Below are 24,825 nucleotides of genomic sequence, written 5' to 3'. Positions count from 1 at the left end.
GAAGAAACAGTCCCAAAGAAAAAGCAGAAACAGCAATTCAAGTCTTAGCCTCTCCATAGAATACCAAAGAGGGGGATATACTCTTGATGTACATGTAAAATCTTAAAAATCTTCTGACATTTTCTTCACCTTACTGGCAACGAATCCCTCCAAATCTTACTCTTCTCCCTCTCTCTAGAACCCCTTAAAATTCCCCCTCCAATACTCAGGCCACCCAGTCCATTTCCTCCCCTCCTTAGCACTCTGGTATATAGATCCATGTAACTTTTCTGGTTTTTTCCTTACTGCCCCACATCCTAGAACTAAAGAAAGACTGGAGCTCTCTGACTGAAAGAGCCTATCAGTCCCAAGGAGGATAAACTTTAAAAATAAACTGACACATAGAGATATCATAATAAAACTCCAGAACATCAAGGTGGAAAAGATGTGAAAAAGAAAACTCCAGAACATCAAAATGAAAAAGTCCTGAAAGGTAAAATAGGATACAGATAGATTACCTATGAAGGAGTGAAATTCAGATCAACCATAGAAGGTTCAAGAAAATAATGGAACGACAGCTTAGAAATGTTCAAGAAAAATAAATTCAAACTCAGAATTGTATAACAAGCCAAACTCACACTCAAGAGAGAGATTAAACTATATTCTCAGACATACAAGCCCTCAAAATTATCCACAAGATACTTTCTAGCAGAGGAAAGAGAACAAAAGAATAACCTACCAAAGGATATACTCCAGCAAAAAGAAATATGAATATAAAAGGTAATCAAGTGGCAAAAAAGAATGTATGTTTTTAAGTTAAGCTCTATGCCCACCCTGGGGCTCAAAACTCATGACCCCAAGATCAAGAATCACATGCTCTACCAGCTGAGCCAGCCAGATGCCCCAGACGTATGTGTTTAACTTTTGTGAAATTAAAAGGTTATTTTTGTGGTGGTGCCATGGTGGGGTGGGGAGAGATGAGCAAAATGAGAGGAATGGGAGGTACAGGCTTCCAGTTATGGAATGAATACATTATGGGGATGAAAGATATGGCATGGGGAGTATAGTCAATGGTATTGCAATAGAGACAACTGGTATGGAGACAGATGGTAACTACACTTGTGATGAACACAGCGTAACATGTAGACTTGTCAAATCACTGTGTTGTACACCTGCACCCAATTCAACATTGTGTGTCAACTATACTTCAATGAAGAAAAAGTAATTTTTGAAAGGGTTGGAGGGAAAGGAAGGTAGAAAACAATTCTTGGGGCGCCTGGGTGGCTCAGTCGTTAAGCGTCTGCCTTCGGCTCAGGTCATGAACCCAGGATCCTGGGATCAAGCCCCACATCGGGCTCCCTGCTCCGCAGGAAGCCTGCTTCTCCCTCTTCCACTCCCCCTGCTTGTGTTCCCTCTCTCCGTCTCTCTGTCAAATAAATAAATAAAATCTTAGAAAAAAACCCCAATTCTTTACTTTTTAAAAACTTTATTATGGAAGTATAATTTACATACAATGTTGTATCAGTTTCAAGTGTACAACATAGTGATTTGGCAATTCTATACGTTACTCAGTGCTCACCACGGTAAGTATACTCACCATCTGTCACCACACAGAGTTATTACAATATCATTGACTACATTCCCTAGGCTGTACTTTTCATCTCCATGATTTATTTTAGATCTGGAAGTTTGCACCTCTCAATTCTCTTCCCCTATTTCACCCATCCCCACCACCCCCTCCTCCTCCAGCAACCACCAGTTCCTTCTCTGTTATTTGTGATTCTGTTTCTGGTTTTTCTTTTCTATTCCATTTCACCTTTGCTTAGTATGTCATTACAGTTTACAAGAGGCTTTCAGATAAATCATGAGTAGCTAGAATCACAAGACCTTCAAAAATATGTTTTAAGAGAGACCGTGTTGGGGCAAATAGTAATTCCAATAAAACATGGAAATGCACTGAGTATAGTGATGCGCTTTGCGCCATGGAAGCTGGCTGCTTTGCACCAGTCATCATGACGACAATGACAGTGGGTCTGAGGAGGGGGGACAAACATCGGGTTCGGCAGGCTGATTGGCTTTCTTACTCCGTCCACCGAGTTGGACTACATTATGAATTGGTCGGGAAGGAAATGAACGGAGGTAAGAACTACAAAATCTCAGGCCAGCTGACCGCACGGTAAAGGGCCTCATTAGACGTCTAGTCCGTGGGGTCTGTGGACGAGAGGCCTCTTGCTGCCCCGGGGGGAGCCCGCGGATTCACTCCGCACGAGAGGCCTGCTAATGAAAGGTCTTAGCTCCACAAAGACTACTGTTGAGAGGTTCATGGGCCTATTGCCTATGTCATATGCTATGAGTTTAAGGCTTGGAATCTCTCATTTGAACTTTTTTATGCCATCCCGGAGTATGCCAAAAAGAAAAAAAAGAAAAAAGAAAAAAAAGCAGCTGCCAAAAAGCAAACATTTTCCTGTCTCTAAAAATAAAATGCTGGCAACACTTCAGGCCTCTGTGCCAAGACCTGGCCCTTCCCAGGATAAACAATAGGTGACCAAGCTGATCACAGGGAGCACGGAGCCCGGAGCGGGCCCGGGGCCAGCCTGGAATGCCTAGGCCGGGGCATGTGCTGCTGTAAAGCTAGAAGCCAAAGGTGGCCCTCCCTCCTCCCCAGCTGATGAAGGGCAACTGCCAGCCCCCAGCCAGGGACCAGGTGTGGCTGAGTGGGGACAGCCTCGGGTTACACCAGAAACCTTGACCCAGCAGAGGTCACAGGGCTCCTACCATCCCCTGCCCCCAGAGCCCCAGGTGCACAGTGACAGATCTGAGGGTTGTGAGAGTCTGTCCAGAGAAAGCTCCCTGGGAAGGAAAGTTTCCTAAGGATCCATCTGCATCCGTCACTCAGGCTTGCGCCCATCACCTGTCAAGCACTTCCTGCCCAGCTGAGAGACCTCACGTGCTAGACGCAGGCCCAGCACAAGCACCTTAGTGTACGAATGCTATAATAACGGCCGTCGTTCCTGCTCTAATTGCCTCCCGGCTCCCGCTGCATTTGTTCAAGCCCCTGTGCCTTGTCATTAGGGTTCAAATCTTCCCTGGACCACAAGCTTGGCTTTTGGCTGGTGTGGGGAGTTGAAAGGGCTAAGAGGGGGTTAGGGGAGGAGAGGGGCTAAATATAGCAAATATCTGCAGGCATAATCACTCCATAAACATGCTTCAGTGGAACAGAGCGGAGGACCGACCCAGATGACGGATGTCACTCACCCGAGTGTCACATCATAAATAAAACTGAATGAGCCCATTCTCCTGCAGAACCAGAGTTCTGCTCACACTATAAATAAATATTTATGAAGTCATGGTCCTTAAAAGACTTTCTTTTTCCAGGTAAGTAGACTTTAATGAAAAAGTGGAGCAGAGCTTCTCCTGCAATTATGGAATGGTCACTGGAGCTTTTCAACGGGTATTCCACGGAAAGGGAAAAGAAAACAAGGAAAGAAGAAAAGGAAAAATAAGGCCCCACTCTAAGAGGCTGCCGCACGGAGATCTCCTTTATGCCAGGCAAGATTCATTCTCATTCCAAAAGTGACAGCCTTCTCTGAGGTGGCGGGCACCAGAAGCAGCACGATCGGTCCCGTTCCAGCCAGGCCTGTGTAATGAAGGAAGCACAAACACATCCTTGTCACCCAAGTTCGGACCCCTCCCACCACCTCTGCCAGGACGGACATTCTCCTGAGCGCTCTCAGCCTGTCTCTTAGTAACTGAAAAAATGTGCACCTCACCCCGTTACTATGCTCATGTGCAAAGAATTCCCAGAATGTGCCAATGCGTGCCTGGGGGTCTCTCGGGTGTTTATGTAGACACCCCCCCAGTCCTGCTCTTACTCCTGATTGCATTAGCAATGTCACCCACAAACGGTGCCCGAATCGGACCAGCCTTTCCTGTGCTCTTCATCTCACGTTACTGCAGAGAGAGCAAACACCCCTTGGGCTCCCAGCAGCTGGGCCACATTCCCCTCCTCCAAGGCACTGTGACAATCCTGTGTCACCTGGAGCTCCCAAGCCACCGCCTCCAGTACTATACAAGCTAACTTTCATGGTGCTTTGCAGCATACGCATTACTCAGCACTTCAGTGCACCAAAACCCTTGCCCAAGTCCAGCAAGCCTGTTTTCTTTCCCGGGGGAGGGCCTTCTGCCCGGGCTCCCTTCCCCTGCAAACCTCAAGGTGGCCCCTGCTAGGTCAGGCTGAACGGTCCCCATAGGGAAAAGTTGAAGATCCTTTGGCTCTAGCCTCCAGGAAGTCTTGTCCCACAAGGAACAGGAGTCTCTGGTTTTATGAAAATGAGTCACAGGCTGCCTTGACCATGCCTATCTGGGGAGGCCGGGGCTGCCATGTATGGTCCGAGCTCTGTGCCACCCACCTCTCCATGTAAGTCGGAGTTCTTTGCCAGGACAGCCTGAGTCATAAAACTCAGCACATTCCTTAGGCGTTGGATAGTCTTTCCTTCTTATTACTTTGCTTTTGTTTTAGGCAGCACCTGGTTTCACTTTAAAAAACCCAAATAAAATCTCATAGTCAGGGCTCGGGTGGGGTGGGGAGATAGATAGGAAGGAAGAGAAAGAGCAAGAAGGGAGTGAAGCCTAGGTTCGGGGAGGCAAGAAAGGGCTGTAACTCCCCACAGGTGAGAGCCAGAGCAGAGCACACAAGGAAAACTGCAGAGGGAAGAGCCGGAGAGAGAGGATGTCCTACAACTGAATTGAGTTTGATCGAAGTCCTTTTTGCAGTATGTGATAAGGCACTTGATGTCTCGGGCTCCTCCCTGAATTAGGCCACAGTACTGAAAGCCCAGTGACCTCTGAGCGCCTACACTTTCTGAGTCTTCTCAATAAACCAACAGGCTTATTTTTGATGAATTCTAAGGAACTTTGCAATTATGACACTATGATTTTATGAACCTGACTGGTTCCTTTTCTCTTGGACCACAAACCCCAGTTCATGTGTAAGGGAATATTTTCCCACAACCTAATATTTGTTTTTTGTCTGTGGCGGGTAGTGGAATGGGAGACAACAAAGGAAAGGTGTAAATCCAACCACACAAATGTTGCTGGTCGAACTCAATTTCTGTGGCCAGGTTATCGTGTAAACTCATCTGTAAAGCTGTTAACATAAGAGTTTTAGAATTAAAACAGAATTCTAATAAGCAATGCTTCGCATATAGCAAACAAATAATGAATCAATGAATCAATGAATGAATGATACCAGTTAACACGGAGAATTGTATTTCCTTGGAGTAGTAAAGCCTATTAATTACAGCATAAGACCGGGACCACAGGGTACTGGACTCAGAACTTAAACAGAGGCTTTTACCTCCCTCTGCCTGAGATTCTCTAAACGAGGCTGGAAAAGGCAAAAATCCTGGAGGTTCCTGAGTGTCTCCAAGGCTGCATTTTCAACGCACGGTTTGGCGAGCTTAATGGAAACCATACGAAGGGATCCCGGGAACCAGACCAGATGGCTTCCCGGGAATGTATTTAGCTTAACCTGGGCTAAAGAACAAAAATAACCACTAGGAGTTTCGGGGCGGGGGGGGAGGGGGGCCCGCAGGGCCGCGGTGGTGGTACGACTTCTAATGAATTACCTTTTCTATTCAGCAGGAATCACGAGAAGACGGCCTGGGTAAATGGAAGCAAACGGAGCTGGGGCCAGGGGGCGGCGCGCGAGGTGGGGAGGAAGGGGTAGGAGGCAGCTACTTTCGTTACCACACAGTTCCGCCCGCCCTCAAAGGACACCAGCCGCGGCTGCCCTTTGCTGCCCGAGACCGCGGCCGGCTCCTTCCCGCGCGCCGGGTCTCCGCGCCGCCTCCACGGCCGCCGGACCCGGGCCCAGCCTCCAGCGCGCTCCGCACGGGAGGGCGGGAGGCAGACGGGACCGGGGAGGGGGTTGCGGGGGGGGCGGAGCGTGGAGGGAGACGGGGGCAGAGGGAGCGGGAGAGGAAGCCCGCGGCAGACAGAGGGGCGGGCCGTGGGCGGGGCCTCGGGGCCGCGAGGCCCCTCCGGGGAGAGCCGGGGCGTGAAAGGCCGCGGTCTCCCCGCCCCCAGCTCCCGGTCCGCCGCGCCTCGCGTCGCCCCCCCCCGACGGCGTGGGCGCATCTGCTCCCTCGCGGCCCGCTGCGCGGAGGGAAGGCCGGCGGAGAAGCAGGCGGCTCCCCTGGGCTAGTGCTCTGAATACAGAAAAGCCTTTCTCACGCCCCTGCGGCCCTCCCCGCCCGGGTCTCCCAGATGGAAGGGACTGGCTCCTCCACGCCGGAGCCCACAGCTGTCGGGGCCGCAGCACCATTTCTGTGGCTCTTGCGGACAAGTGTGACTCCCAGGGATTTCCTTTTAAAAAATCAGTAATGATTTTTAAAGTTCCCGCTTCCAATTTAAGAGAGAGAAAAAATTGAGGGCTGGGGGTGTTGGAAGCCCGGGAGAGTGTCCCAGAAAGCCAGCCTGTGAGGGTCTAGAGAGTAGCGGGCCCTCTCCTACCTCGGAGTCGTTACTTAAGCAAACTGCAGGCCTCCACCTTTGGGACTTGGTTTTGCGACCCAGCTAAGAGACGATGCCGGTGCTCCCAGACTATAATCGGAGTACTGATCCCCTTCTGAGTCGTCCGACGAGCCCGCCTTGCTTGCGGAATTACCCTGTTGCTGAAGCTGGAGGAAAACGGCGGCGTTGTTAGCATTCGCCCATCCGCAGAGGTTGCTTTTTGCACGGCACTGGGAATGCAGGTGCAAAGAGCTCATTCTTGAGCAGGAGTTGGGATTCTCCCTGCATCTTCTTCCATCTCCGTTAACCTTCCTATTACATATATCGTGCCTCTGCCAGGAAGGCCAGTCAATAAGCAGGAGAGAGAAAAAAATGCAGGAACTCTGGAATCACAGCCGAACTACCACTGCTTCTGGCCTTGCCCAATCACCCCTTATGTGGTAAGATTCTTGCCCGTCTTCCCTACTGTTCCTGTAGGCTGGAATTCCTGGGTGTGATTGCTCTGCTTTCCAGTTTTACAACGTGAGTTTCTTGAAGATAGGACCCAGAAATAGCGACAGTAAGAAGATGGGTTACCAAGGCATTAGCCACCAGGCAAATACTTTTTAAAAAGTGAGAATATTGTTAATGGTGGTTGAACATTTCAACCATCCAATCCTTACCGGTTGCTGAAAATTTCCTTCAATCCCTACTTGTTGCCGATGATGCTGATGCGGGGAACTTGTGCATTTTACATCTCAGTGCTTGTTCTCCTCCCCCAAAATACAGCACCTCTAAAAATAATTAAGATTTTGCCTTGTCTAATAAATTAAAGGTCATGATTTATTTTTGTGGTCAGAACTTCAGGCCCAAGGTTCCCCAAACAAGTGCCCCACATTCATGGTGTGAACTGGGGCGGAGGTGGGGGGGCAGGGCTGGGGGGAATACTTTCAGCCTGTTGTACCATAAAAACAAGAGTAGGATGTAATGCCACTAATTTGTCAGGAATTGTTGACTGAAAAGAGGCCACTGTGAGGATAGGAAACTCACTTTAGGGGAGGGGGCCGGGGAAGCACCTCAAAGAGAAAGGCAACTGTTCCCCACAACAGCTGCAGCCACTGGCGGTGGAATTGCTTGGCGCCAGCACAGCTCCGTCCAGCAAGAGGGATTTATTTAGCAATAGTTAATGATTCTCCCAAGCAACCCCCAGGAGGCCCAGCTAGCAGTAATATATACTTTCAGGCAATCATCTGCCCTTCCTAGAAGGATGCACCAACACTACAGTGAAGGGATGCCCCTGGCCCCCCGCACAATGTATCTCTTAGTAGACTGCCCGGCTCCAAACGCCCCCAAAGAACTGCCCCTCCACAGCCTACCACAGCCCTGCCTCCTCGTGCTTGCCATGCTCCGGAGCAAAGTTATCAATTCCTAATGCAGAGAAATCAAGAAACAATTTCTGGAAGGCCATCATTCAGTGGACTAGTTACCTGGGAACCCAGGTGGGCTGTCCAACCCTGCCCCATTAGCTAACTTTGTCAGATTAGCTAGTTGGTGCCCACAGACTAGCATTTTCCAAAGTGCCATGTGTATATAACCAGTGGGTCTTGTGATAATGTTAGGTGGTACTTGAGTAACACTTCTTTTAACGGTCAGGTTTTTGTGTTGTTTTTTTTTTTTTTTTCTAATACACATAACTAGAATACCAAATCCATGGTGTCACAAATATAATTACTTAAAGTGAGGCTGGGATTTTTTTTTTTTTGAGTCAATTTAAAGATAAATCTTAAACAAAAGTAAGAGGAAAGCAAGAATAATTGTAACTTTTATATTAAATGAGGTGAAGTCAGTGGAGTGCTTGCAGAAACTAGTTTGTATTCCTTTTTTCAACTCATTCTTTAGGAATCTCTGCCAGAACTCTTAAGACATAGAACGAATTCCATTTTAGGGGCACCTGAGTGGCTCAGCCATTAAGCGTCTGCCTTCAGCTCAGGTCATGATCCCAGGGTCCTGGGATCGAGCCCCACATGGGGTTCCCTGCTCCATGGGAAGCCTGCTTCTCCCTCTCCCACTCCCCCTGCTTGTGTTCCTGCTCTCTCTCTCTCTGTCAAATAAATAAATAAAATCTTTAAAAAAAGATAGAATTCCATTTTAGCATTTAGGCAAGACAAAGCCCCTGCTCTGGACGGCCATGTGAAGGGGAACAGAGATGGTCGATATTGGATGGCAGAACAAGCATCTGAGGAGAGTGAGCCCAGGACAGTGGGCACTCAGGGTGGGTCCCAGAAAGGAAGGACAATCTGAGAACTCATTACCTTTTTTGCAAGAGGCAGAATCCAGCAAATCACTGATATCGCTAAGGAAAATTTGGGGAGTACAAGAGAAATTTCCAATTCCCATAAGCCTCTTTGAGGCTTGTTTCCACAACAACTGGAGAGATCTATACAGGAATGTTCATGATGCTTTAAGAGAGAATGCTCACCAGAGCAGTCTACTTTTCTGTTTGTCACATGATTGTAAATTTGGGATCACCTTCACACCAGCTCTGCACATACACACACCACCATCCTCACTGCCACACTATGCACATTTACGGACACCACCCCAGGGATTCACTGTTGGGTGACAAGCAAAAAGATTCTTACATGCTTCAGAAAGTCTTTCTTTAGTTGATTGTAGCTCGTCAGATTCTTAGATACTGGCTTTTTAATTCTCATACCTAGTAGAAAGAGACAGGCAATGTGTAAATGCTTGTGGTAGTATCTACCATGAGATGAATAAATGAAATTCACTAATATTCCTTAATCACTTTTAATCAGTAGCTCCAAACACTCACATCCATACTAACCCCCAGCCCCACCCAACTTCTGCTACCACCACGACCTTCTCACATATATGCTCTTTTTCAGAGCTGCTGCTGGCAAATGTCTCTCTGGGATTTCTCCCTCCTTTTATTTCTGCATCCTGTCATCCTTACTGTTTAGGAGAGGTACAACAAAGTAACCAGGTGCATGAAAGGAGGAAAAGAAGCAGAAATGCAAAAGGCCTTAAATGGCCTCAGACTCTTGAAGGGAGGAAAATACCAGATGAAGACCATAATTAAAATGAAGGCAGAACATGATATAAAGTGATAGTTTGGGACAGGACTTACATGATTTTCCGTAATTTGGAGGTGCTGGAGAAAAATCACCAAACAGAATTTGGTGTGTCTATAAAAAAGAGATAAAAATAAATACCAACCACCCTCACAACAAGAGAAATTTAATAAAATTCCTTTTCCCGTGTTGTGCTTCTTCATTCAAAGGCAGTTTTTGATACGGCTGTCAAAAGCCATTGTAATAACAGACACTAACAGTAAAATAGACAAAACTGGGGAAAATATTGATAAAATAGGATAGGCAAAAGAGTACTATCCTAATATGGAAATAGCATACACAAGTCAATGCAGTAAAGCTAAACACCCTAATAGACATATGGGCAAAGAAAATGAATATAATCAATCTTCATTATTCATGGGTTCCAGATTTTCCAGTTTTCCTACTCAATAAAATTTATTTGTAACACCAAAATCAATATATGTAGCATTTTTGAGGCATTCAAGGACATTCAGGGAGCAGAAAACAATTTGAGTCACCTGACATGCATATTCTCAGTCGAGGTCAAACAAGAGGACACTTTGCCTTCTTATTTCAGCTCTCATCTTTAAACAAGTGTCCTTTGGGGGGGCCTATTTAGTGCCACATTTTCTGCATTTTTATGTGTTTTGTTAGTGATTTCACTGTTTAAAATGGCCCCCAGTGTAGTGCTGACATGCTGTGTGACGCCCCTAAGTGCAAGAAGACTTTGATGTGCCTTACTGGGAAAATACACTTGTTAGGTAAACTTCATTTAGGCATGAGTTAGAGTGCTGCTGGCTGTAAGTACAACGTTAATGACTCAACTATACTTATGAAATAAGGTATCTTCAAACAGAAACACACATAAACACAAATTTATAGTTGATGAAAATGTTGTGACCAGAGGCTCACAGGAACCTGGCCCTATATTTCTCCTAGGAGCAATGGTCCAATAATTCAGTGTTAGTAGGGACTTTAGAAAGCAAAACTACCTCTGTGAATAACGAATAAACAGAAGATGCTCATCAAACTCACTGATAATCAATGAAATTAAAATTAAAAGGAAATTAAAATATCTTCATCTATTCAATTGGGAAATAACAAAATTACTTTTTAAAGCCAGTGTTAGAGAAAATATGGGAAAACAGGCACTGTTGAGGACTGCTGGTGCATGAGGCCAGTTTTCTAGAAGGCAATTTGGCCATATATCAAAATTTCAAATAAGCATAAATCCTGATCCAAGAAGTCGACTTCTGAGAAAGTACCCTGAGGAGATAATTGTGCAATTGCAAAAATTTATATTTAAATTTATTCATCACTGCATTGTTTATAATAGTTGCCAATTTGAAAAACCTAAATGCCTGGCAATATGGGATATTTTTAAATTGTGATATATCCAGTCAATGGAATCTTACATATCCATTAAAATGATAAGTATTATTGCTAACACTGAAAGAATATGTCCATGAAAATATTCAGTGATTAAAGCAGATCAGAGGACAGTAGATCCCATCAATGCATTCTGTGTCCATGTGTGCATCTTTATGTATGCGTAACTATGGAGAGACATTTCTAAGGAGGTTCACTAAAATGTTCATGGTGATTATCCCTGGGGGGAGGGAAAGGATTTCAGATAATTTTTACCTTTGTTTCTATTCCTCTGTATTATTTGAAAGTTTAAAATCTGAGAAAAGCTGTTTTTGTTTTTAAACTGTCAATATAATATATACAGTTACTGTCTTACATGGGAAAGAGAAGTTGGTGACTCTGAAGAAGATACAACATCATCAGTTAACAATTTATAATCTTGGTTGTTTATCTTTGTATCCCCATCACCTAAAAGAAAGCTATGCACACACTAAATAAGCACTCATAAATAAGTGTTTGATGAATAAATAATTTTAAACAATAACTCCAACCCCCTCTAGTTTGTTTTTTATGAAATACGCAGGTACAATGATTTAAGCTCTCCATGGAAATGATGGCTGAGCAATAGTGGACTTACCACACTGTGCTTGACATCAGGTGAATTTTTAAAAGAACTGCTTATTTGAGGAAATAGTCCTGCATGCATGCAAAGAAGGAAAACCAGGATTAAACCCAGTGTTAGAATAAAATCTCTTACACTCCCAATTATACCATACAAATAAATTGTACACACATGCCTTATTCCCTTTTAGAATTTGACCAACAGAAAAATAAGAGTCAGGTAAAATGAAACTGTGACTAAAAGTTAACTCATGGTAAATACTTTGGAGCTTTTGAGGGTGGAGGTGACTTTTTTTACGGTACACATTTCAATTTTATTTTAAAAAGAAAACAATACTGATAACAGCTAAGGGGACATTGAAATTATATGTCTATAATTTTAAAATGTTATCAAAATAATTCAGTTTTACATGTCCTTTGGCTTTCTCAATGAGGTTTTTCTGAAGCCTAAAGTAGAGGCTGTGTTTCAGTCTTTGTTAATTTTCTTGAGTTTTAATCCAGCTAAAAATAATTACCTATGTCCCCTTTCCCATCTAAAAATAGTTAACCTTTCAAATGCTGCTTTTTTTTTTTTTAAAGATTTTATTTTTTTAGAGCAGTTTTAGGTTCACAGGACCATTGAAAGATACATAGAGGGCGCCTGGGTGGCTCAGTTGGTTGAGCGACTGCCTTCAGCTCAGGTCATGATCCTGGAGTCCCTGGATCGAGTCCCGCATCGGGCTCCCTGCTCGGCAGGGAGTCTGCTTCTCCCTCTGACCCTCCCCCCTGTCATGTACTCTCTCTCTCTCTCTCATTCTCGCTCTCTCAAATAAATAAATAAATCTTAAAAAAAAAGAAAAGAAAAGAAAGAAAGATACATAGAGTTCCTATATGCTCCTGCCCCCACACAGGCATAGCCTCCCATTATCAACATTCCCCCACCAGAGTGGGACATTTGTTACAACTGAGAAACCTACACTGACACATCACAATCACCGTTCCCATTACAGTTTACTGCTGGTGTTGTACAATCCATACGTTTGGACAAATGTATAATGACATGTGTCCATCATTATAATATCATACAGAGTATTTTCACTGCCCTAAAAATCCTTTGTGCTCTGCCTATTCATCCCTCTTCTTTCCCAGCCCCTGGCAACCTCTGATCTTTTTACTGCATCCGTGGTTTTGCCTTTTCCAGAATGTCAGGTAGTTGGAATCATATAGTATGTAGCTTTTTCAGATTGGCTTCTTTCACTTAGTAATATACACTTCAGATTCCTCCATGTCCTTCCATAGCTTGATAGCTCATTTTTTTTGGTGCTGAATAAATCTTGCATTGTCTGAATGTACCACAGTTCATTTATCCATTCACCTACTAAAGAATGTCTACATATATATACACATACATATGTATATATATATATATATACATTTTTTTAAGGAGGCTCCATGCCCAGCGCAGAGCCCAGTGTGGGGCTTGAACTTAACGACCCTGAGATCAAGACCTCAGCTAAAATCATGAGTTGGATGCTTAACCAACTGAGCCACCCAGGTGCCCTAATTATTTGCTATATATATCTTCCTTAGTGAGGTGTTTGTTAAAGTCTTGGGCTCATTTTTTAGTCAGTTTTTTGTTTCTTGTTGTTGAGTTTTAAGACTTCTTTGTATATTTAGAATAACGGTTCCTTATCAAAAGTGTCTTTTGCAAATATTTTCTCCCGATCTGTGGCTTCTCAATCTCTTGACATTATCTTTTGCAGAGCAGAAGTTTTTAATTTTAATAAAGTCCAGCTTATCTATTATTTCTTTCATGGATCATGCCTTTGGTGTTCTATCTAAAAGGTCATTGCCATAGCCAAGGTCATCTAGGTTTTTCCTATGTTATATTCTAGGAGTTTTACACTTTTGCATTTACATTTAGGTCCATGATCCATCTTGAGCTAATTTTTGTGAAGGGTGTAAGGTCTATGTTTAGATTTTTTTTTTTTTTTTTTTTTTTTTGGCGTGTGGATACCAGTTGTTCCAACAAAATTTGTTGAAAAAACCCTTTTCTCCATTGTTTTGCTTTTGTTCCTCTGTCAAAGATACATTGCCTATATTTATGCGGGTCTGTTTCTGGGCTCTCTATTCTGTTCCATTGATCTAGATGTCTGTTCTTTCACCAATACCACATTGTCTTAATTACTGTAGCTTTTTGTAAGTATTGAAGTTGGGTAGTGTCAGTCCCTCAACTTGTTCTTGTTCTCGAATTTTTTTTTTTAATTTTATTATGTTATATTAGTCACCATACAATACATCATTGGTTTTTGATGTGGTGATCCACGATCCATTGTTTTCGTATAACACCCAGTGCTCCATGCAGGACGTGCCCTCCTTAATACCCATCACTGGGCCAACCAATCCCCCCTCCCCCCTCCCCTCTAAAACCCTGTTTGTTTCTCAGAGTCCATAGTCTCTCATGGTTCATCTCTCCCTCCAATTCCGCCCCCCCATTTTTCCCTTCCTTCTCCTAATGTCCTCCTTGCTATTCCTTATGTTCCACAAATAAGTGAAACCATATGATAATTGACTTTCTCTGCTTGACTTATTTCACTTAGCATAATCTCCTCCAGTCCCATCCATGTTGATATAAAAGTTGGGTATTCATCTTTTCTGATGGCTGAGTAATATTCCATTGTATATATGGACCACATCTTCTTTATCCATTCATCTGTTGAAGGGCATCTCAGCTCTTTCCACAGTTTGGCTATTGTGGACATTTCTGCTATGAACATTGGGGTGCATATGGCCCTTCTTTTCACTACATCTCTGTCTTTGGGGTAAATACCCAGAAGTGCAATTTCTGGGTCATAGGTTAGCTCTATTTTTAAATTTTTGAGGAACCTCCACACTGTTTTCCAAAGTGGCTGTACCAACTTGCATCCCCACCAACAGTGTAAGAGGGTTCCCCTTTCTCCACAACCTCTCCAACATTTGTTGTTTCTTTCCCTGTCCATTTTTGCCATTCTAACTGGTGTAAGGTGGTATCTGAGTGTGGTTTTCATTTGGATTTCCCTGATGGCTAATGATGATGAACACTTTTTCATGTGTCTGTTAGCCATTTGTATGTCTTCCTCAGAGAAGTGTCTTTTCATATCTTCTGCCCAATTTTGACTTGATTATTTGTTTTTTGGGTGTTGAGTTTGAGAAGTTCTTTATAGATCTTGGATACCAGCCCTTTATCTGTAGTGTCATTTGCAAATATCTTCTCCCATTCTGTGGGTTGCCTCTTTGTTTTGTTGACTATTTCCTTTGCTGTGCAGAAGCTTTTTATCTTGATGAAGTCCCCAAAGTTCATTTTTGCTTTTGTTTCACTAGCTTTTGGAGATGTATCTTGAAATAAGTTGCTGTGGGCGATGTCAAAGAGGCTACTGCCTATGTTCTCCTCTAGGATTTTTTTTTTTAAAGATTTTATTTTATTTATTTGACAGAGCGAGACACAGCAAGAGAGGGAACACAAGCAGGGGGAGCGGGAGTGGGAGAAGCAGGCTTCGCACCAAGCAGGGAGGCCAACACAGGGCTCGATCCCAGAACCCTGGGATCATGACCTGAGCTGAAGGCAGCCTCTTAACGACTGAGCCACCCAGGCGCCCCCCTCTAGGATTTTGATAGATTCCTGTCTCACATTGAGGTCTTTTATCCACTTTGAGTTTATCTTTGTGAATGGTGTTAGAGAATGGACGAGTTTCATTCTTCTGCACATGGCTGTCCAATTTTCTCAGCACCATTTATTGAAGAGACTGTCTTTTTTCCACTGCATATTTTTTCCTGCTTTGTCAAAGATTATTTGACCATAGAGTTGAGGGTCCATATCTGGGTTCTCTGTTCTGTTCCATTGGTCTATATGTCTGTTTTTGTGCCAGTACCATGCTGTCTTGGTGATCACAGCTTTGTAATATAGCTTGAAATCGGGCAACGTGATGCCCCCAGCTTTGTTTTTCTTTTTCAACATTTCCTTGGCGATTCGGGGTCTTTTCTGATTCCATACAAATTTTAGGATTGTTTGTTCCAGCACTTTGAAAAATGTCATTGGAATTTTGATCGGGATGGCATTGAAGGTATAGATTGCTCTGGGTGGCATAGACATTTTAACAATGTTTATTCTTCCAATCCATGAGTATGGAATATTTTTCCATCTTTTTGTGTCTTCTTCAATTTCTTTCATGAGTGTTCTGTAGTTCCTAGAGTATAGATCCTTTACCTCTTTGGTTAGGTTTATTCTGAGGTATCTTGGGGTTTTTGGTGCTATTGTAAATGGAATCATTTCTCAAATTTCTCTTTCTACAGTTGCGTTGTTAGTGTATAAGAAAGTAACTGATTTCTGTGCATTGATTTTGTATCCTGCCACATTACTGAATTGCTGGATGAGTTCTAGTAATTTGGGGGTGGAGTCTTTGGGTTTTCCACATAAAGTATCATGTCGTCTGCGAAAAGAGTTTGACTTCTTCTTTGCCAATTCGAATACCTTTTATTTCTTTTTGTTGTCTGATTGCTGTTGCTAGGACTTCTAGTACTATGTTGAACAACAGTGGTGAGAGTGGGCATCCTTGACGTGTTCCTGATCTTAAGGGAAAGGCTCTCAGCTTTTCCCCATTGAGGATGATATTCGCTGTGGGTTTTTCATAGATGGATTTTATGAACTTGAGGAATGTTCCTTCTATTCCTATACTCTGGAGAGTTTTAATCAGGAAAGGATGTTGTATTTTGTCAAATGCTTTTTCTGCATCAATTGAGAGGACCATATGGTTCTTCTCCCTCCTCTTATTAATGTGTTCTATCACATTGATTGATTTGCGAATGTTGAACCACCCTTGCATCCCGGGGATAAATCCCACTTGGTCGTGGTGGATGATCCTTTTAATGTATTGTCGGATCCTATTAGCTAGGATTTTGTTGAGGATTTTGGAATCCATATTCATCAGGGATATTTGTCTGAAATTCTACTTTTTGATGGGATCTTTGCCTGGTTTGGGGATTAAGGTAATGCTGGCCTCACAGAATGAGTTTGGAAGTTTTCCTTCTGTTTCTATTTTTTGAAACAGCTTCAGTAGAATAGGTATTATTTCTCCTTTGAATGTTTGGTAGAATTCCCCAGGGAATCCATCAGGCCCTGGACTCTTGTTTTTTGGGAGGTTTTTGATCACTGCTTCAATCTCGTTACTGGTCATTGGGCTATTCAGGTTGTCAATTTCTTTCTGTTTCAGTCTTTGCAGCTTATAGGTTTCCAGGAAGGCCTCCATTTCATCCAGATTGCTCAGTTTATCGGCATAGAGTTGTTGATAATAATTTATAATAATTGTTTCTATTTCCTTGGTGTTAGTCGTGATCTCTCCTTTCTCATTCATAATTTTATTAATTTGGGTCCTTTCTCTTTTCTTTTGGATAAGTCTGGCCAGTGGTTTATCGATCTTATTAATTCTTTCAAAGAACCAACTTCTAGTTTCGTTGATCTGATCTCCTGTGTTTCTGGTTTCTAATTCATTGATTTCTGCTCTAATTTTAATTATTTCTCTTCTAATGCGTGGCTTGGGCATCGTTTGTTGCTTTTTCTCTAGTTCTTTAAGGTGTAGAGTTAGTTGGTGAATTGGGGATTTTTCTATTTTTTTGAGTGAGGCTTGGATGGCTATGTATTTCCCCCTTAGGACCGCCTTTGCAGTATCGCATAGGTTTTGGACCGATGTGTTTTCATTCTCATTGATTTCCATGAATTGTTTAAGTTCTTCTTTGATTTCCTGGTTGACCCAAACATTCTTGAGCAGAGTGGTCTTTAGTTTCCAAGTGTTTGAATTTCTGCCAAATTTTTTCTTGTTCCAGTTTTAGAGCATGTGGTCTGAGAATATGCAGGGAATAATCTCAGTCTTTTGGTATCAGTTGAGACCTGATTTGTGACCCAGTATATGGTCTATTCTGGAGAAAGTTCCATGCACGCTCGAGAAGAATGAGTATTCTGTTGTTTTAGGGTGGAATGTTCTGTAAATATCTATGACATCCATCTGGTCCAATGTACCATTCAAAGCTCTTGTTTCCTTGTTGATTTTCTGCTTAGATGATCTGTCCATTGCTGAGAGTGGAGTATTGAGGTCTCCTACAATTAATGTATTGTTATCAATATGACTCTTTTTTTTTTTAAGATTTTATTTATTTATTAGAGAGAGAGACACAGTGAGAGAGGGAACACAAGCAGGGGGAGTGGGAGAGGGAGAAGCAGGCCTCCCGCTGAGCAGGGAGCCCAATGCGGGGCTCGATCCCAGGACCCTGGGATCATGACCTGAGCCGAAGACAGACACTTAACGACTGAGCCACCCAGGCGCCCCTCAATATGACTCTTTATTTTGGTTAAAGTTGGCTTATGTAGATGGCTGCTCCCATGTTGGGGGCATAGATATTTACAATTGTTAGATCTTCTTATTGGATAGACCCTTTAAGAATGATATAGTGTCCTTCTGTGTCTCTGTATATTACAGACTTTAGTTTAAAATCTAATTTGTCTGATATAAGAATTGCTACCCCAGCTTTCTTTTGAGCTCCGCTGGCATGGAAGATGGATCTTCATCCCTTCACTTTCAGTCTGGATGTATCTTTAGGTTCAAAATGAGTCTCTTGTAGACAGCATATGGATGGGTCCTGTCTTTTTATCCAATCTGCAACCCTGTGCCGTTTTATGGGAGCATTTAGGCCATTCACGTTGAGAGTGATTATTGAAAGATATGAATTAATTGTCATCATGTTGCCTGTGAAGATGTTGTTTTTATAGATTGTCCCTGTAAATTTCTGTTGTAGATCACTCTTGGGGTCTTTCTCCTTTTATAGAACCCCCCTTAATATTTCTTGCAGGGCCGGCTTAGTGGTCACATATTCTTTCAACTTCTGCCAGTCGTGGAAGCTCTGCATCTCTCCATCCATTCTAAATGAAAGGCTTGCGGGATAAAGTATTCTTGGCTGCATGTTCTTCTCATTTAGTACCCTGAATATGTCTTGCCAGGCCTTTCTGGCTTGCCAGGTCTCTGTGGATAGGTCTGACATTATTCTGATGTTCCTCCCTCTGTACATAAGGAATCTCTTCCCCCTAACTGCCCTTAAGATCGTTTCCTTGGTTCTAAGATTTGCAAGTTTTACTATTACATGCCGGGGCGTTGGCCTGTTTTCCTTGATCTTAGGAGGGATCCTCTCTGCCTCTAGGACTCGAATGTTTGTTTCATTCCCCAGATTAGGGAAATTCTCAGCTACAATTGCTCAAATACATCTTCTAGTCCTCTCTCTCTCTCCACTCCCTCTGGGATTCCAATTATTCTGACATCGGAACGCTTCATGGTGTCACTTATTTCTCTGATTTTATTTTCATGAATTCTGAGTTGTTTTTCCCTGGCCTCCTCTTTTCCCTTTTTATCTATTATATTGTCTTCCAGGTCGCTTATTCGCTTTTCTGCCTCAGTTACCCTAGCTGTTAGATTATCTAGATTGGATTGGATCTCATTGATAGCATTTTTAAGTTCTGCCAATTCACCTTTTATTTCTGTCCTTAGAGACTCTATGTTGCCATTAATTGATTTCTCCATTCCAGCCATTGTCTTCACAATTGCTAGCCTGAATTCCATCTCCAACATCTTGGTTATATCTGCATCCATTTGTAAATCTGCAGCATAAGTCATAATCTCTGAGTCTTTTCTATTTGGGGGGCTCCTCCTCCTAGTCATTCTGTTGATGGGTGTTTGAGGGAATGTATAGAGTCCAAATTATTGACCAGAACCCAAGCAAGATGCACCTGTTTTCTTGGACCTTAGTGTTGCTGGCCTCTTGTTTTCCCAGCCTGTCTTCTGCGGGAGGGGCCTGCCGCGCTGTTACTCAGGCAACCTTGTTTGGGGGGAGTTGCCCTGCGCCCCTGTGGCAGGGTATGGGCTCAGCCGGAATCAGTCTTTGGGGCTTTTGTTCTCTGGCGACTTTCCCTGGCGGCTTTCCGCATCTCTTCCACGAGTCAGAGCAGAAGAGACCGTTTCCAACCCTCTGCCTCAGAGCGGAGAGATCACAGTCTGTTCTTCAGTGAGCTCTCCAGGCCACACCGTCTCCGTTTCTGTCCGTCCTGCTATAAACTGCAGCGGCCTGGGTTGTGTGCCCCTCCGCACAGCCCCCAGTCCTGCCTCCAGGTCGGAGCACGTCTCTGCCCTTTGTGCTTCTAAAACCGCCAGCCTCTCCCGGTTCACCCACACGACCCCGCCGCTCTGGGTTGCTGCCCCGGGGGCTGCAGTTCACAGGCACGACCCCTCTGCTCCGGGTTTCCGTCCCAGTGGCTGCCCTAAAGTCCTTTCCCCGCCGCTACCGGTCTGCGAGTCTGTGCCCTGTCCCCAGCGCGCGCTCACCGGCGGTGCAGGATCCCCATGGCCAGGCAGCCTCCCACTGCCGTTTATCTTCCGATATCTGCCCGTGGAATCACGGTTCCCTGCTTTGTACCTCAAAACCAATCGCCTGCAATATTCTGTTTGTAGAGATCCAGATCTTCTTACATCTCAGGCTGGTTTCGTGGGTGCTCAGAGTGGTCTGGTAGATACTCAGCTCAGTTCTGGGAACCAGTTGAAATAGGGTCCCCTACTCCTCCGCCATTTTCCCCCCCTCTTTGTGCTCCAATATTGTATTGGCCACTCTGGCTCTTTTGCCTCCCCATACAAATTATAGAATCACTTTGTCGATATCTACAAAATAACTTGTGGGGATTAAGTGATTGCACTGAATTTAATTTTAAATTTCACTTGTCTATTGCTGGTATATAGGAAACTTTTCTATATTAATCTTGTATCTTACAACCTTACTATAATCATTAATTAGTTCTAGGAGAGGTGTTTTGTTTTTTTTTAATCAATTCTTTTGGATTTTCTTCATAGACAATATGTCATATGTAAACAAAGACAGTTTCATTTCTTCCTTTCCAATCTCTAAAACTTTTTCTTTTCTTGTCTTACTGCATTAGCTAGTACTTTCAGTATGCTTTTGAAAGAAGTGGTGAGAGGAGAACCCTTTATCTGATCTTAGTGGGAAAGCTTTATGTTTCTCATTATTATTATTATTATTATTTTAAGATTTTATTTATTTATTTGAGAGAGAGAATGAGATAGAGAGAGCACATGAGGGGGGAGGGTCAGAGGGAGAAGCAGACTCCCTGCTGAGCAGGGAGCCCGATGCGGGACTCGATCCCAGGACTCCAGGACCATGACCTGAGCTGAAGGCAGTCGCTTAACCAACTGAGCCACCCAGGCGCCCTATGTTTCTCATTATTAACCATGATGTTACTTATAGGTTTTTTATAGGTTTTCTTTATAAGTTGAGGAAGTTCTCCTCTATTCTTGTTTCTGAGACTTTTTTAAATCATGAATGGGTATCGGATTTTGTTAAATGCTTTTTCTGCATCTATTGATATGATCCTGAGATTTTTTTCTTTTTTTAGCCTCTTGATATGATGGATTACATCAATTGATTTCTAAATGTTGAACCAATCTTGCATGCCTGGGATAATCCCACTTGGTCATGGTGTAGAATTATTTTTATACATTGTTGGATTTATTTGATAATATTTTGTTGAAGTTTTTGCATTATATTCATGAGATATAGATGTCTGTAGTTTTCCTTTCTTGTAGTGTTTGCCTGGCTTTGGTATTACAGTAATGCTGCCTTCATAGAATGAGTTAGGAAGTATTTCCTCACCTTCTGTCCTCTGAAAGAGATTGTGGAGAATTGGTATAATTTCTCCCTTCAATGTTTGGTAAAATTCACCAGCAAACCCATCTGGGCTTGGTGCTATCTGTTTGGGAAGGTTATTAATTATTGATTTAATTTCTTTAATAGATATAAGCCTATTCAGGCTATTCTTTCTTGTGTGAGTTTTGGCAGCTTGTGTCTTCAAGGAAGATATCATTTTGATTATCCAATTTTGGGGCATAAAGTTATACATAATATTTCTTTATTATTCTTTTGCTGTCCATGGGGTCTGTAGTGATGTCCTCTCTTTCATTTCTGATATAAATAATTAATATCTTTTTTTTCTTAGAAATTCTTCATCTTTTCAAAGAATCAGCTTCTGATTTCCTTAATTTTCTCTATTGACTTCCTATTTTCAAGTTGATTTCTGCTCTAATTCTTATGATTTCTTCTGCTTATTTTGGATTTAATTTGCTCTTCTTTTTCTAGTTTTCTAATGTAGAAATTAGATTGATTTTAGATCTTTCTTCTTTTCTAATATATACAATCAATGCTGTAAATTTCCCTCTAAGCACTGCTTTTATTACATTCCACAAATTGGTAAGTTGTATTTTCATTTTCATTTAGTTCAAAATATTTCTTTAGCTTCTCCAGATTTCTTCTTTGACTCACGTTATTTAGAAGTGCGTTGTTTACTTATTTGGGGATTTTCCACTAATCTTTCTGTTACTGATTTCTAATTTCATTCCATTGTGGTATGAGAGCAAATATTCTCTGATTGCTATTCTCTTAAATTTTAGGTGTGTTTTGTGTCCCAGAATGTAGTCTAACTACCTGTATTTACTTCTCCATTTTTCCAATGTTGGGAGCAGCAGTTTGCCCTGGGACCTCACCTCTCTTATGAATCCAAGAAGAGTTGTTGATTTTTAATTCTGTTCAGCTTTTTACCTGTTGTTAGAATGGAGGGGCATCTTCTAAGCTCCTTATAAGCAGAACCAGAAACCAGAAGTTGAGATAAACATTTTTATTCCTGGAACATTCTATAATACACAGCTTGTACTTTTAGAATCAGGGGGAACCATGGCTATGCTGAAATTCTAAGGTTATAAATTGTTCTCAAGGTCTGAAGAAGCTCTGGTATATTTTTTAACAATTTTATTGAAGAAAATTTTATTGAGATATAACTTACATATCATAAAATTGACCCACTTTAAGTATATAGTTAATGATTTCAAGTATATTTATTGAGTTATACAACCATCATCATAATACCATAATCTAGTAGTAGAGCATTTTCATTATCCCAATAAGATTTCTAATGCCCATTTATGGCTAATCTCCTTTTCTTCCCTCAGGCCCAGAAAATCACTAACCTACTTTTTCTATAGATTTGCCTTTATTGGACATTGCACATAAATGGAATCATATACTAGATGGTTTTTTATGTCTGCCTTCTCTTACTTAGCGTAATGTTTTTAGGTTCATCCACATTGCAGCTGTTGGGTATTTTGTACCTTCTTATTGATGAGCAGTATTCCATTGTATGAATATACCAAATTTTGTTGTCCATTCACCAGTTGATAGACATAAGGGTTATTTCCCATTTGGGCTATTATGGATAATGCTGCAGTGAACATTCATGTGCAAGTCTTTGTGTCGACATATGTTTTCATTTCTCTTGGGTATATACCAATATGTGGAATTGTTAAATCCTTTGATAAATTTATATTTCACTTTAAAAAAATTGTCAAAGTGTTTTCCAAAGTAGCTGTACTATTTTACCTTCCCATTAGCAATGAATGAAGGTTCTAGTTTCTCTACATCCTCTCCAACATTTGTTATTGTCAGTCTTTATGGATATAGCCATTCTCATGGGTGTGAAGTGGTATCTCACTGGTTTTAATTTACATTTCCCTAATGACTAATCATGTTGAGTTCTCTGGTATATTTTGATTAAAAAAATAAGAGAAAAAATTTTAATTTGATTAAAAATAAAGATCAGGGCGTCTGGGTGGCACAGTTGGTTAAGCATCTGACTCTTGGTTTTGGTTCAGGTCGTGATCTCAGGGTCATGCCCCACATCAGGCTCCATGCTCAGCACAGAGTCTGCTTGAGATTCTCTCTCCCTCTCCCTCTGCTCCTCCCACTTGCATTCTCTCTCTCTCTAAAAAATAAATAAATAAACCTCTTTAAATAAATAAATAAATACTATTGATTTAAAGGAAGAAATGGGGCCTTGCTTCGTATAATATGATGGGGTCTGTTCATTAGGAATGCGTCAAGGGAGAAGAACAGTTTTTGCCAAATGCTCATTGTTATTTGTGCAATTTTATGCTGATGAACTTTTAAAAACAAGATTTCTTAAGCTAAAGTCAAATACAGAGTCCAACAATTACTTAGTTAAATTCAAGAAAAGCTCACTTTTTCACAGCTAAAGTAAAAGCAGGTGGATAAGAAGTTTATCCTGCACAAATAGTTCTGATTACTCCATTGGCTGTGAATCCTTAGCCTTTCAAAACATTAAAAGATTTTTATAAATCCCACAGGCCTGCCAGAGGCTTTAACTAGTTTTATGTCACCCTTCCTTTCAAGAATTATATGAGATAATCAGTAATTAGTAAATGATATGATTCTATAATATTAAAGTTTTACGGAAAGTATTTTTGAGGCATTTGGTGGATTATGGGAAAAAATAGTCATTAGAATTTGTGCTAGGCCGTGTGTGAGGGATTTACACATATAAGTCCATCTTTTACCCAAACTTGGTCATTCTTCTGAGCTAGAAATGTCTATTATTTTCTTTAGTCTGTCTATGGAGAGGAGCACCAGCAAGCCCACATATGTTGGCGTATGGTTAGCTAGTGATTTTTTTCTTTGTGTTCACAGTTGACAAAATGGAGCCCACAGTGCAACTTGACAGTGGTAGTTTTAACCAGCCTTTTAATTAAGGACATTTAATATCACCCTGAGTGTGTATCCACCTCCCTGCTTCCCTTTCCCAGTCCTAGGACTGTAACCAAATTGAGCAATTTTGTTGATGAAACTAACAATGTTAGTAATATCCAACAAATTCCACCTTTACATATTAGGTCCTTAAATACTGTGTCGATACTAATGGAATGCTCCAGGTATTTGGTTTCTAACAGCATGTTGTCAAGAAAGCAAGTGTAGGATTGTGAGCATCACTGTTTTCAGGATCAGAGATGCTCAAGTTTGGAAGTATTCTTTTAGGTCTTCTAATCATTTAGTCCACCTACTGTGTGTCTGTCATAATATAACTCTCAGCCGTATTTCTGATTGAGTTTCCTTTTCCTAGACTGAGATAAGATGATCTCCTACCTACCCATCTCTGAATTTCTTGAAACTCTGAGTTTCTTGAAATGAAGACTCCTGAACGCAAAACAATGTTGGAAGGTGAAGACAAACTTTTTAACTTTTTCTGAGAACTATGGTCTTAAATTGTATGTACACAAAAGAGGAGTATTTAGATCAAAGATGAACAACACTTAACCTAGAGTCCATGGACACCATAGAGGGATCCAAGATA

General features: G+C 42.1%; 1 protein-coding gene across 4 annotated transcripts in view; it reads right to left on the bottom strand.

Annotated features, from left to right (window-relative positions):
• Positions 1-3,359: 3,359 nt before the first annotated feature.
• Positions 3,360-24,825, bottom strand: part of CUNH4orf51 (chromosome unknown C4orf51 homolog) — a 37,628-nt gene continuing 16,162 nt past the window's right edge. The window contains exons 3-7 of one of the 4 annotated variants that reach the window (XM_054509062.2): positions 11,590-11,648; positions 9,620-9,677; positions 9,114-9,187; positions 6,493-6,659; positions 3,360-3,616 (exon numbers count right to left, since the gene is read on the bottom strand). In XM_054509062.2, the coding sequence (XP_054365037.2) occupies positions 6,507-6,659; positions 9,114-9,187; positions 9,620-9,677; positions 11,590-11,648 (344 nt within the window). In that variant the 3' untranslated portion in view covers positions 3,360-3,616; positions 6,493-6,506. The other 3 variants (XR_010409578.1, XM_064585124.1, XR_010409579.1) reach the window with 3 other exon arrangements.

This window comes from Mirounga angustirostris, unplaced genomic scaffold (assembly GCF_029215605.1).
Source record: "Mirounga angustirostris isolate CCGP_5_RB_7025 unplaced genomic scaffold, mMirAng1.0.hap1 SCAF_2, whole genome shotgun sequence".
In the NCBI taxonomy this organism is placed as follows: Eukaryota; Metazoa; Chordata; class Mammalia; order Carnivora; family Phocidae; genus Mirounga; species Mirounga angustirostris.
This window is presented reverse-complemented; position numbering and strand designations above follow the sequence as displayed.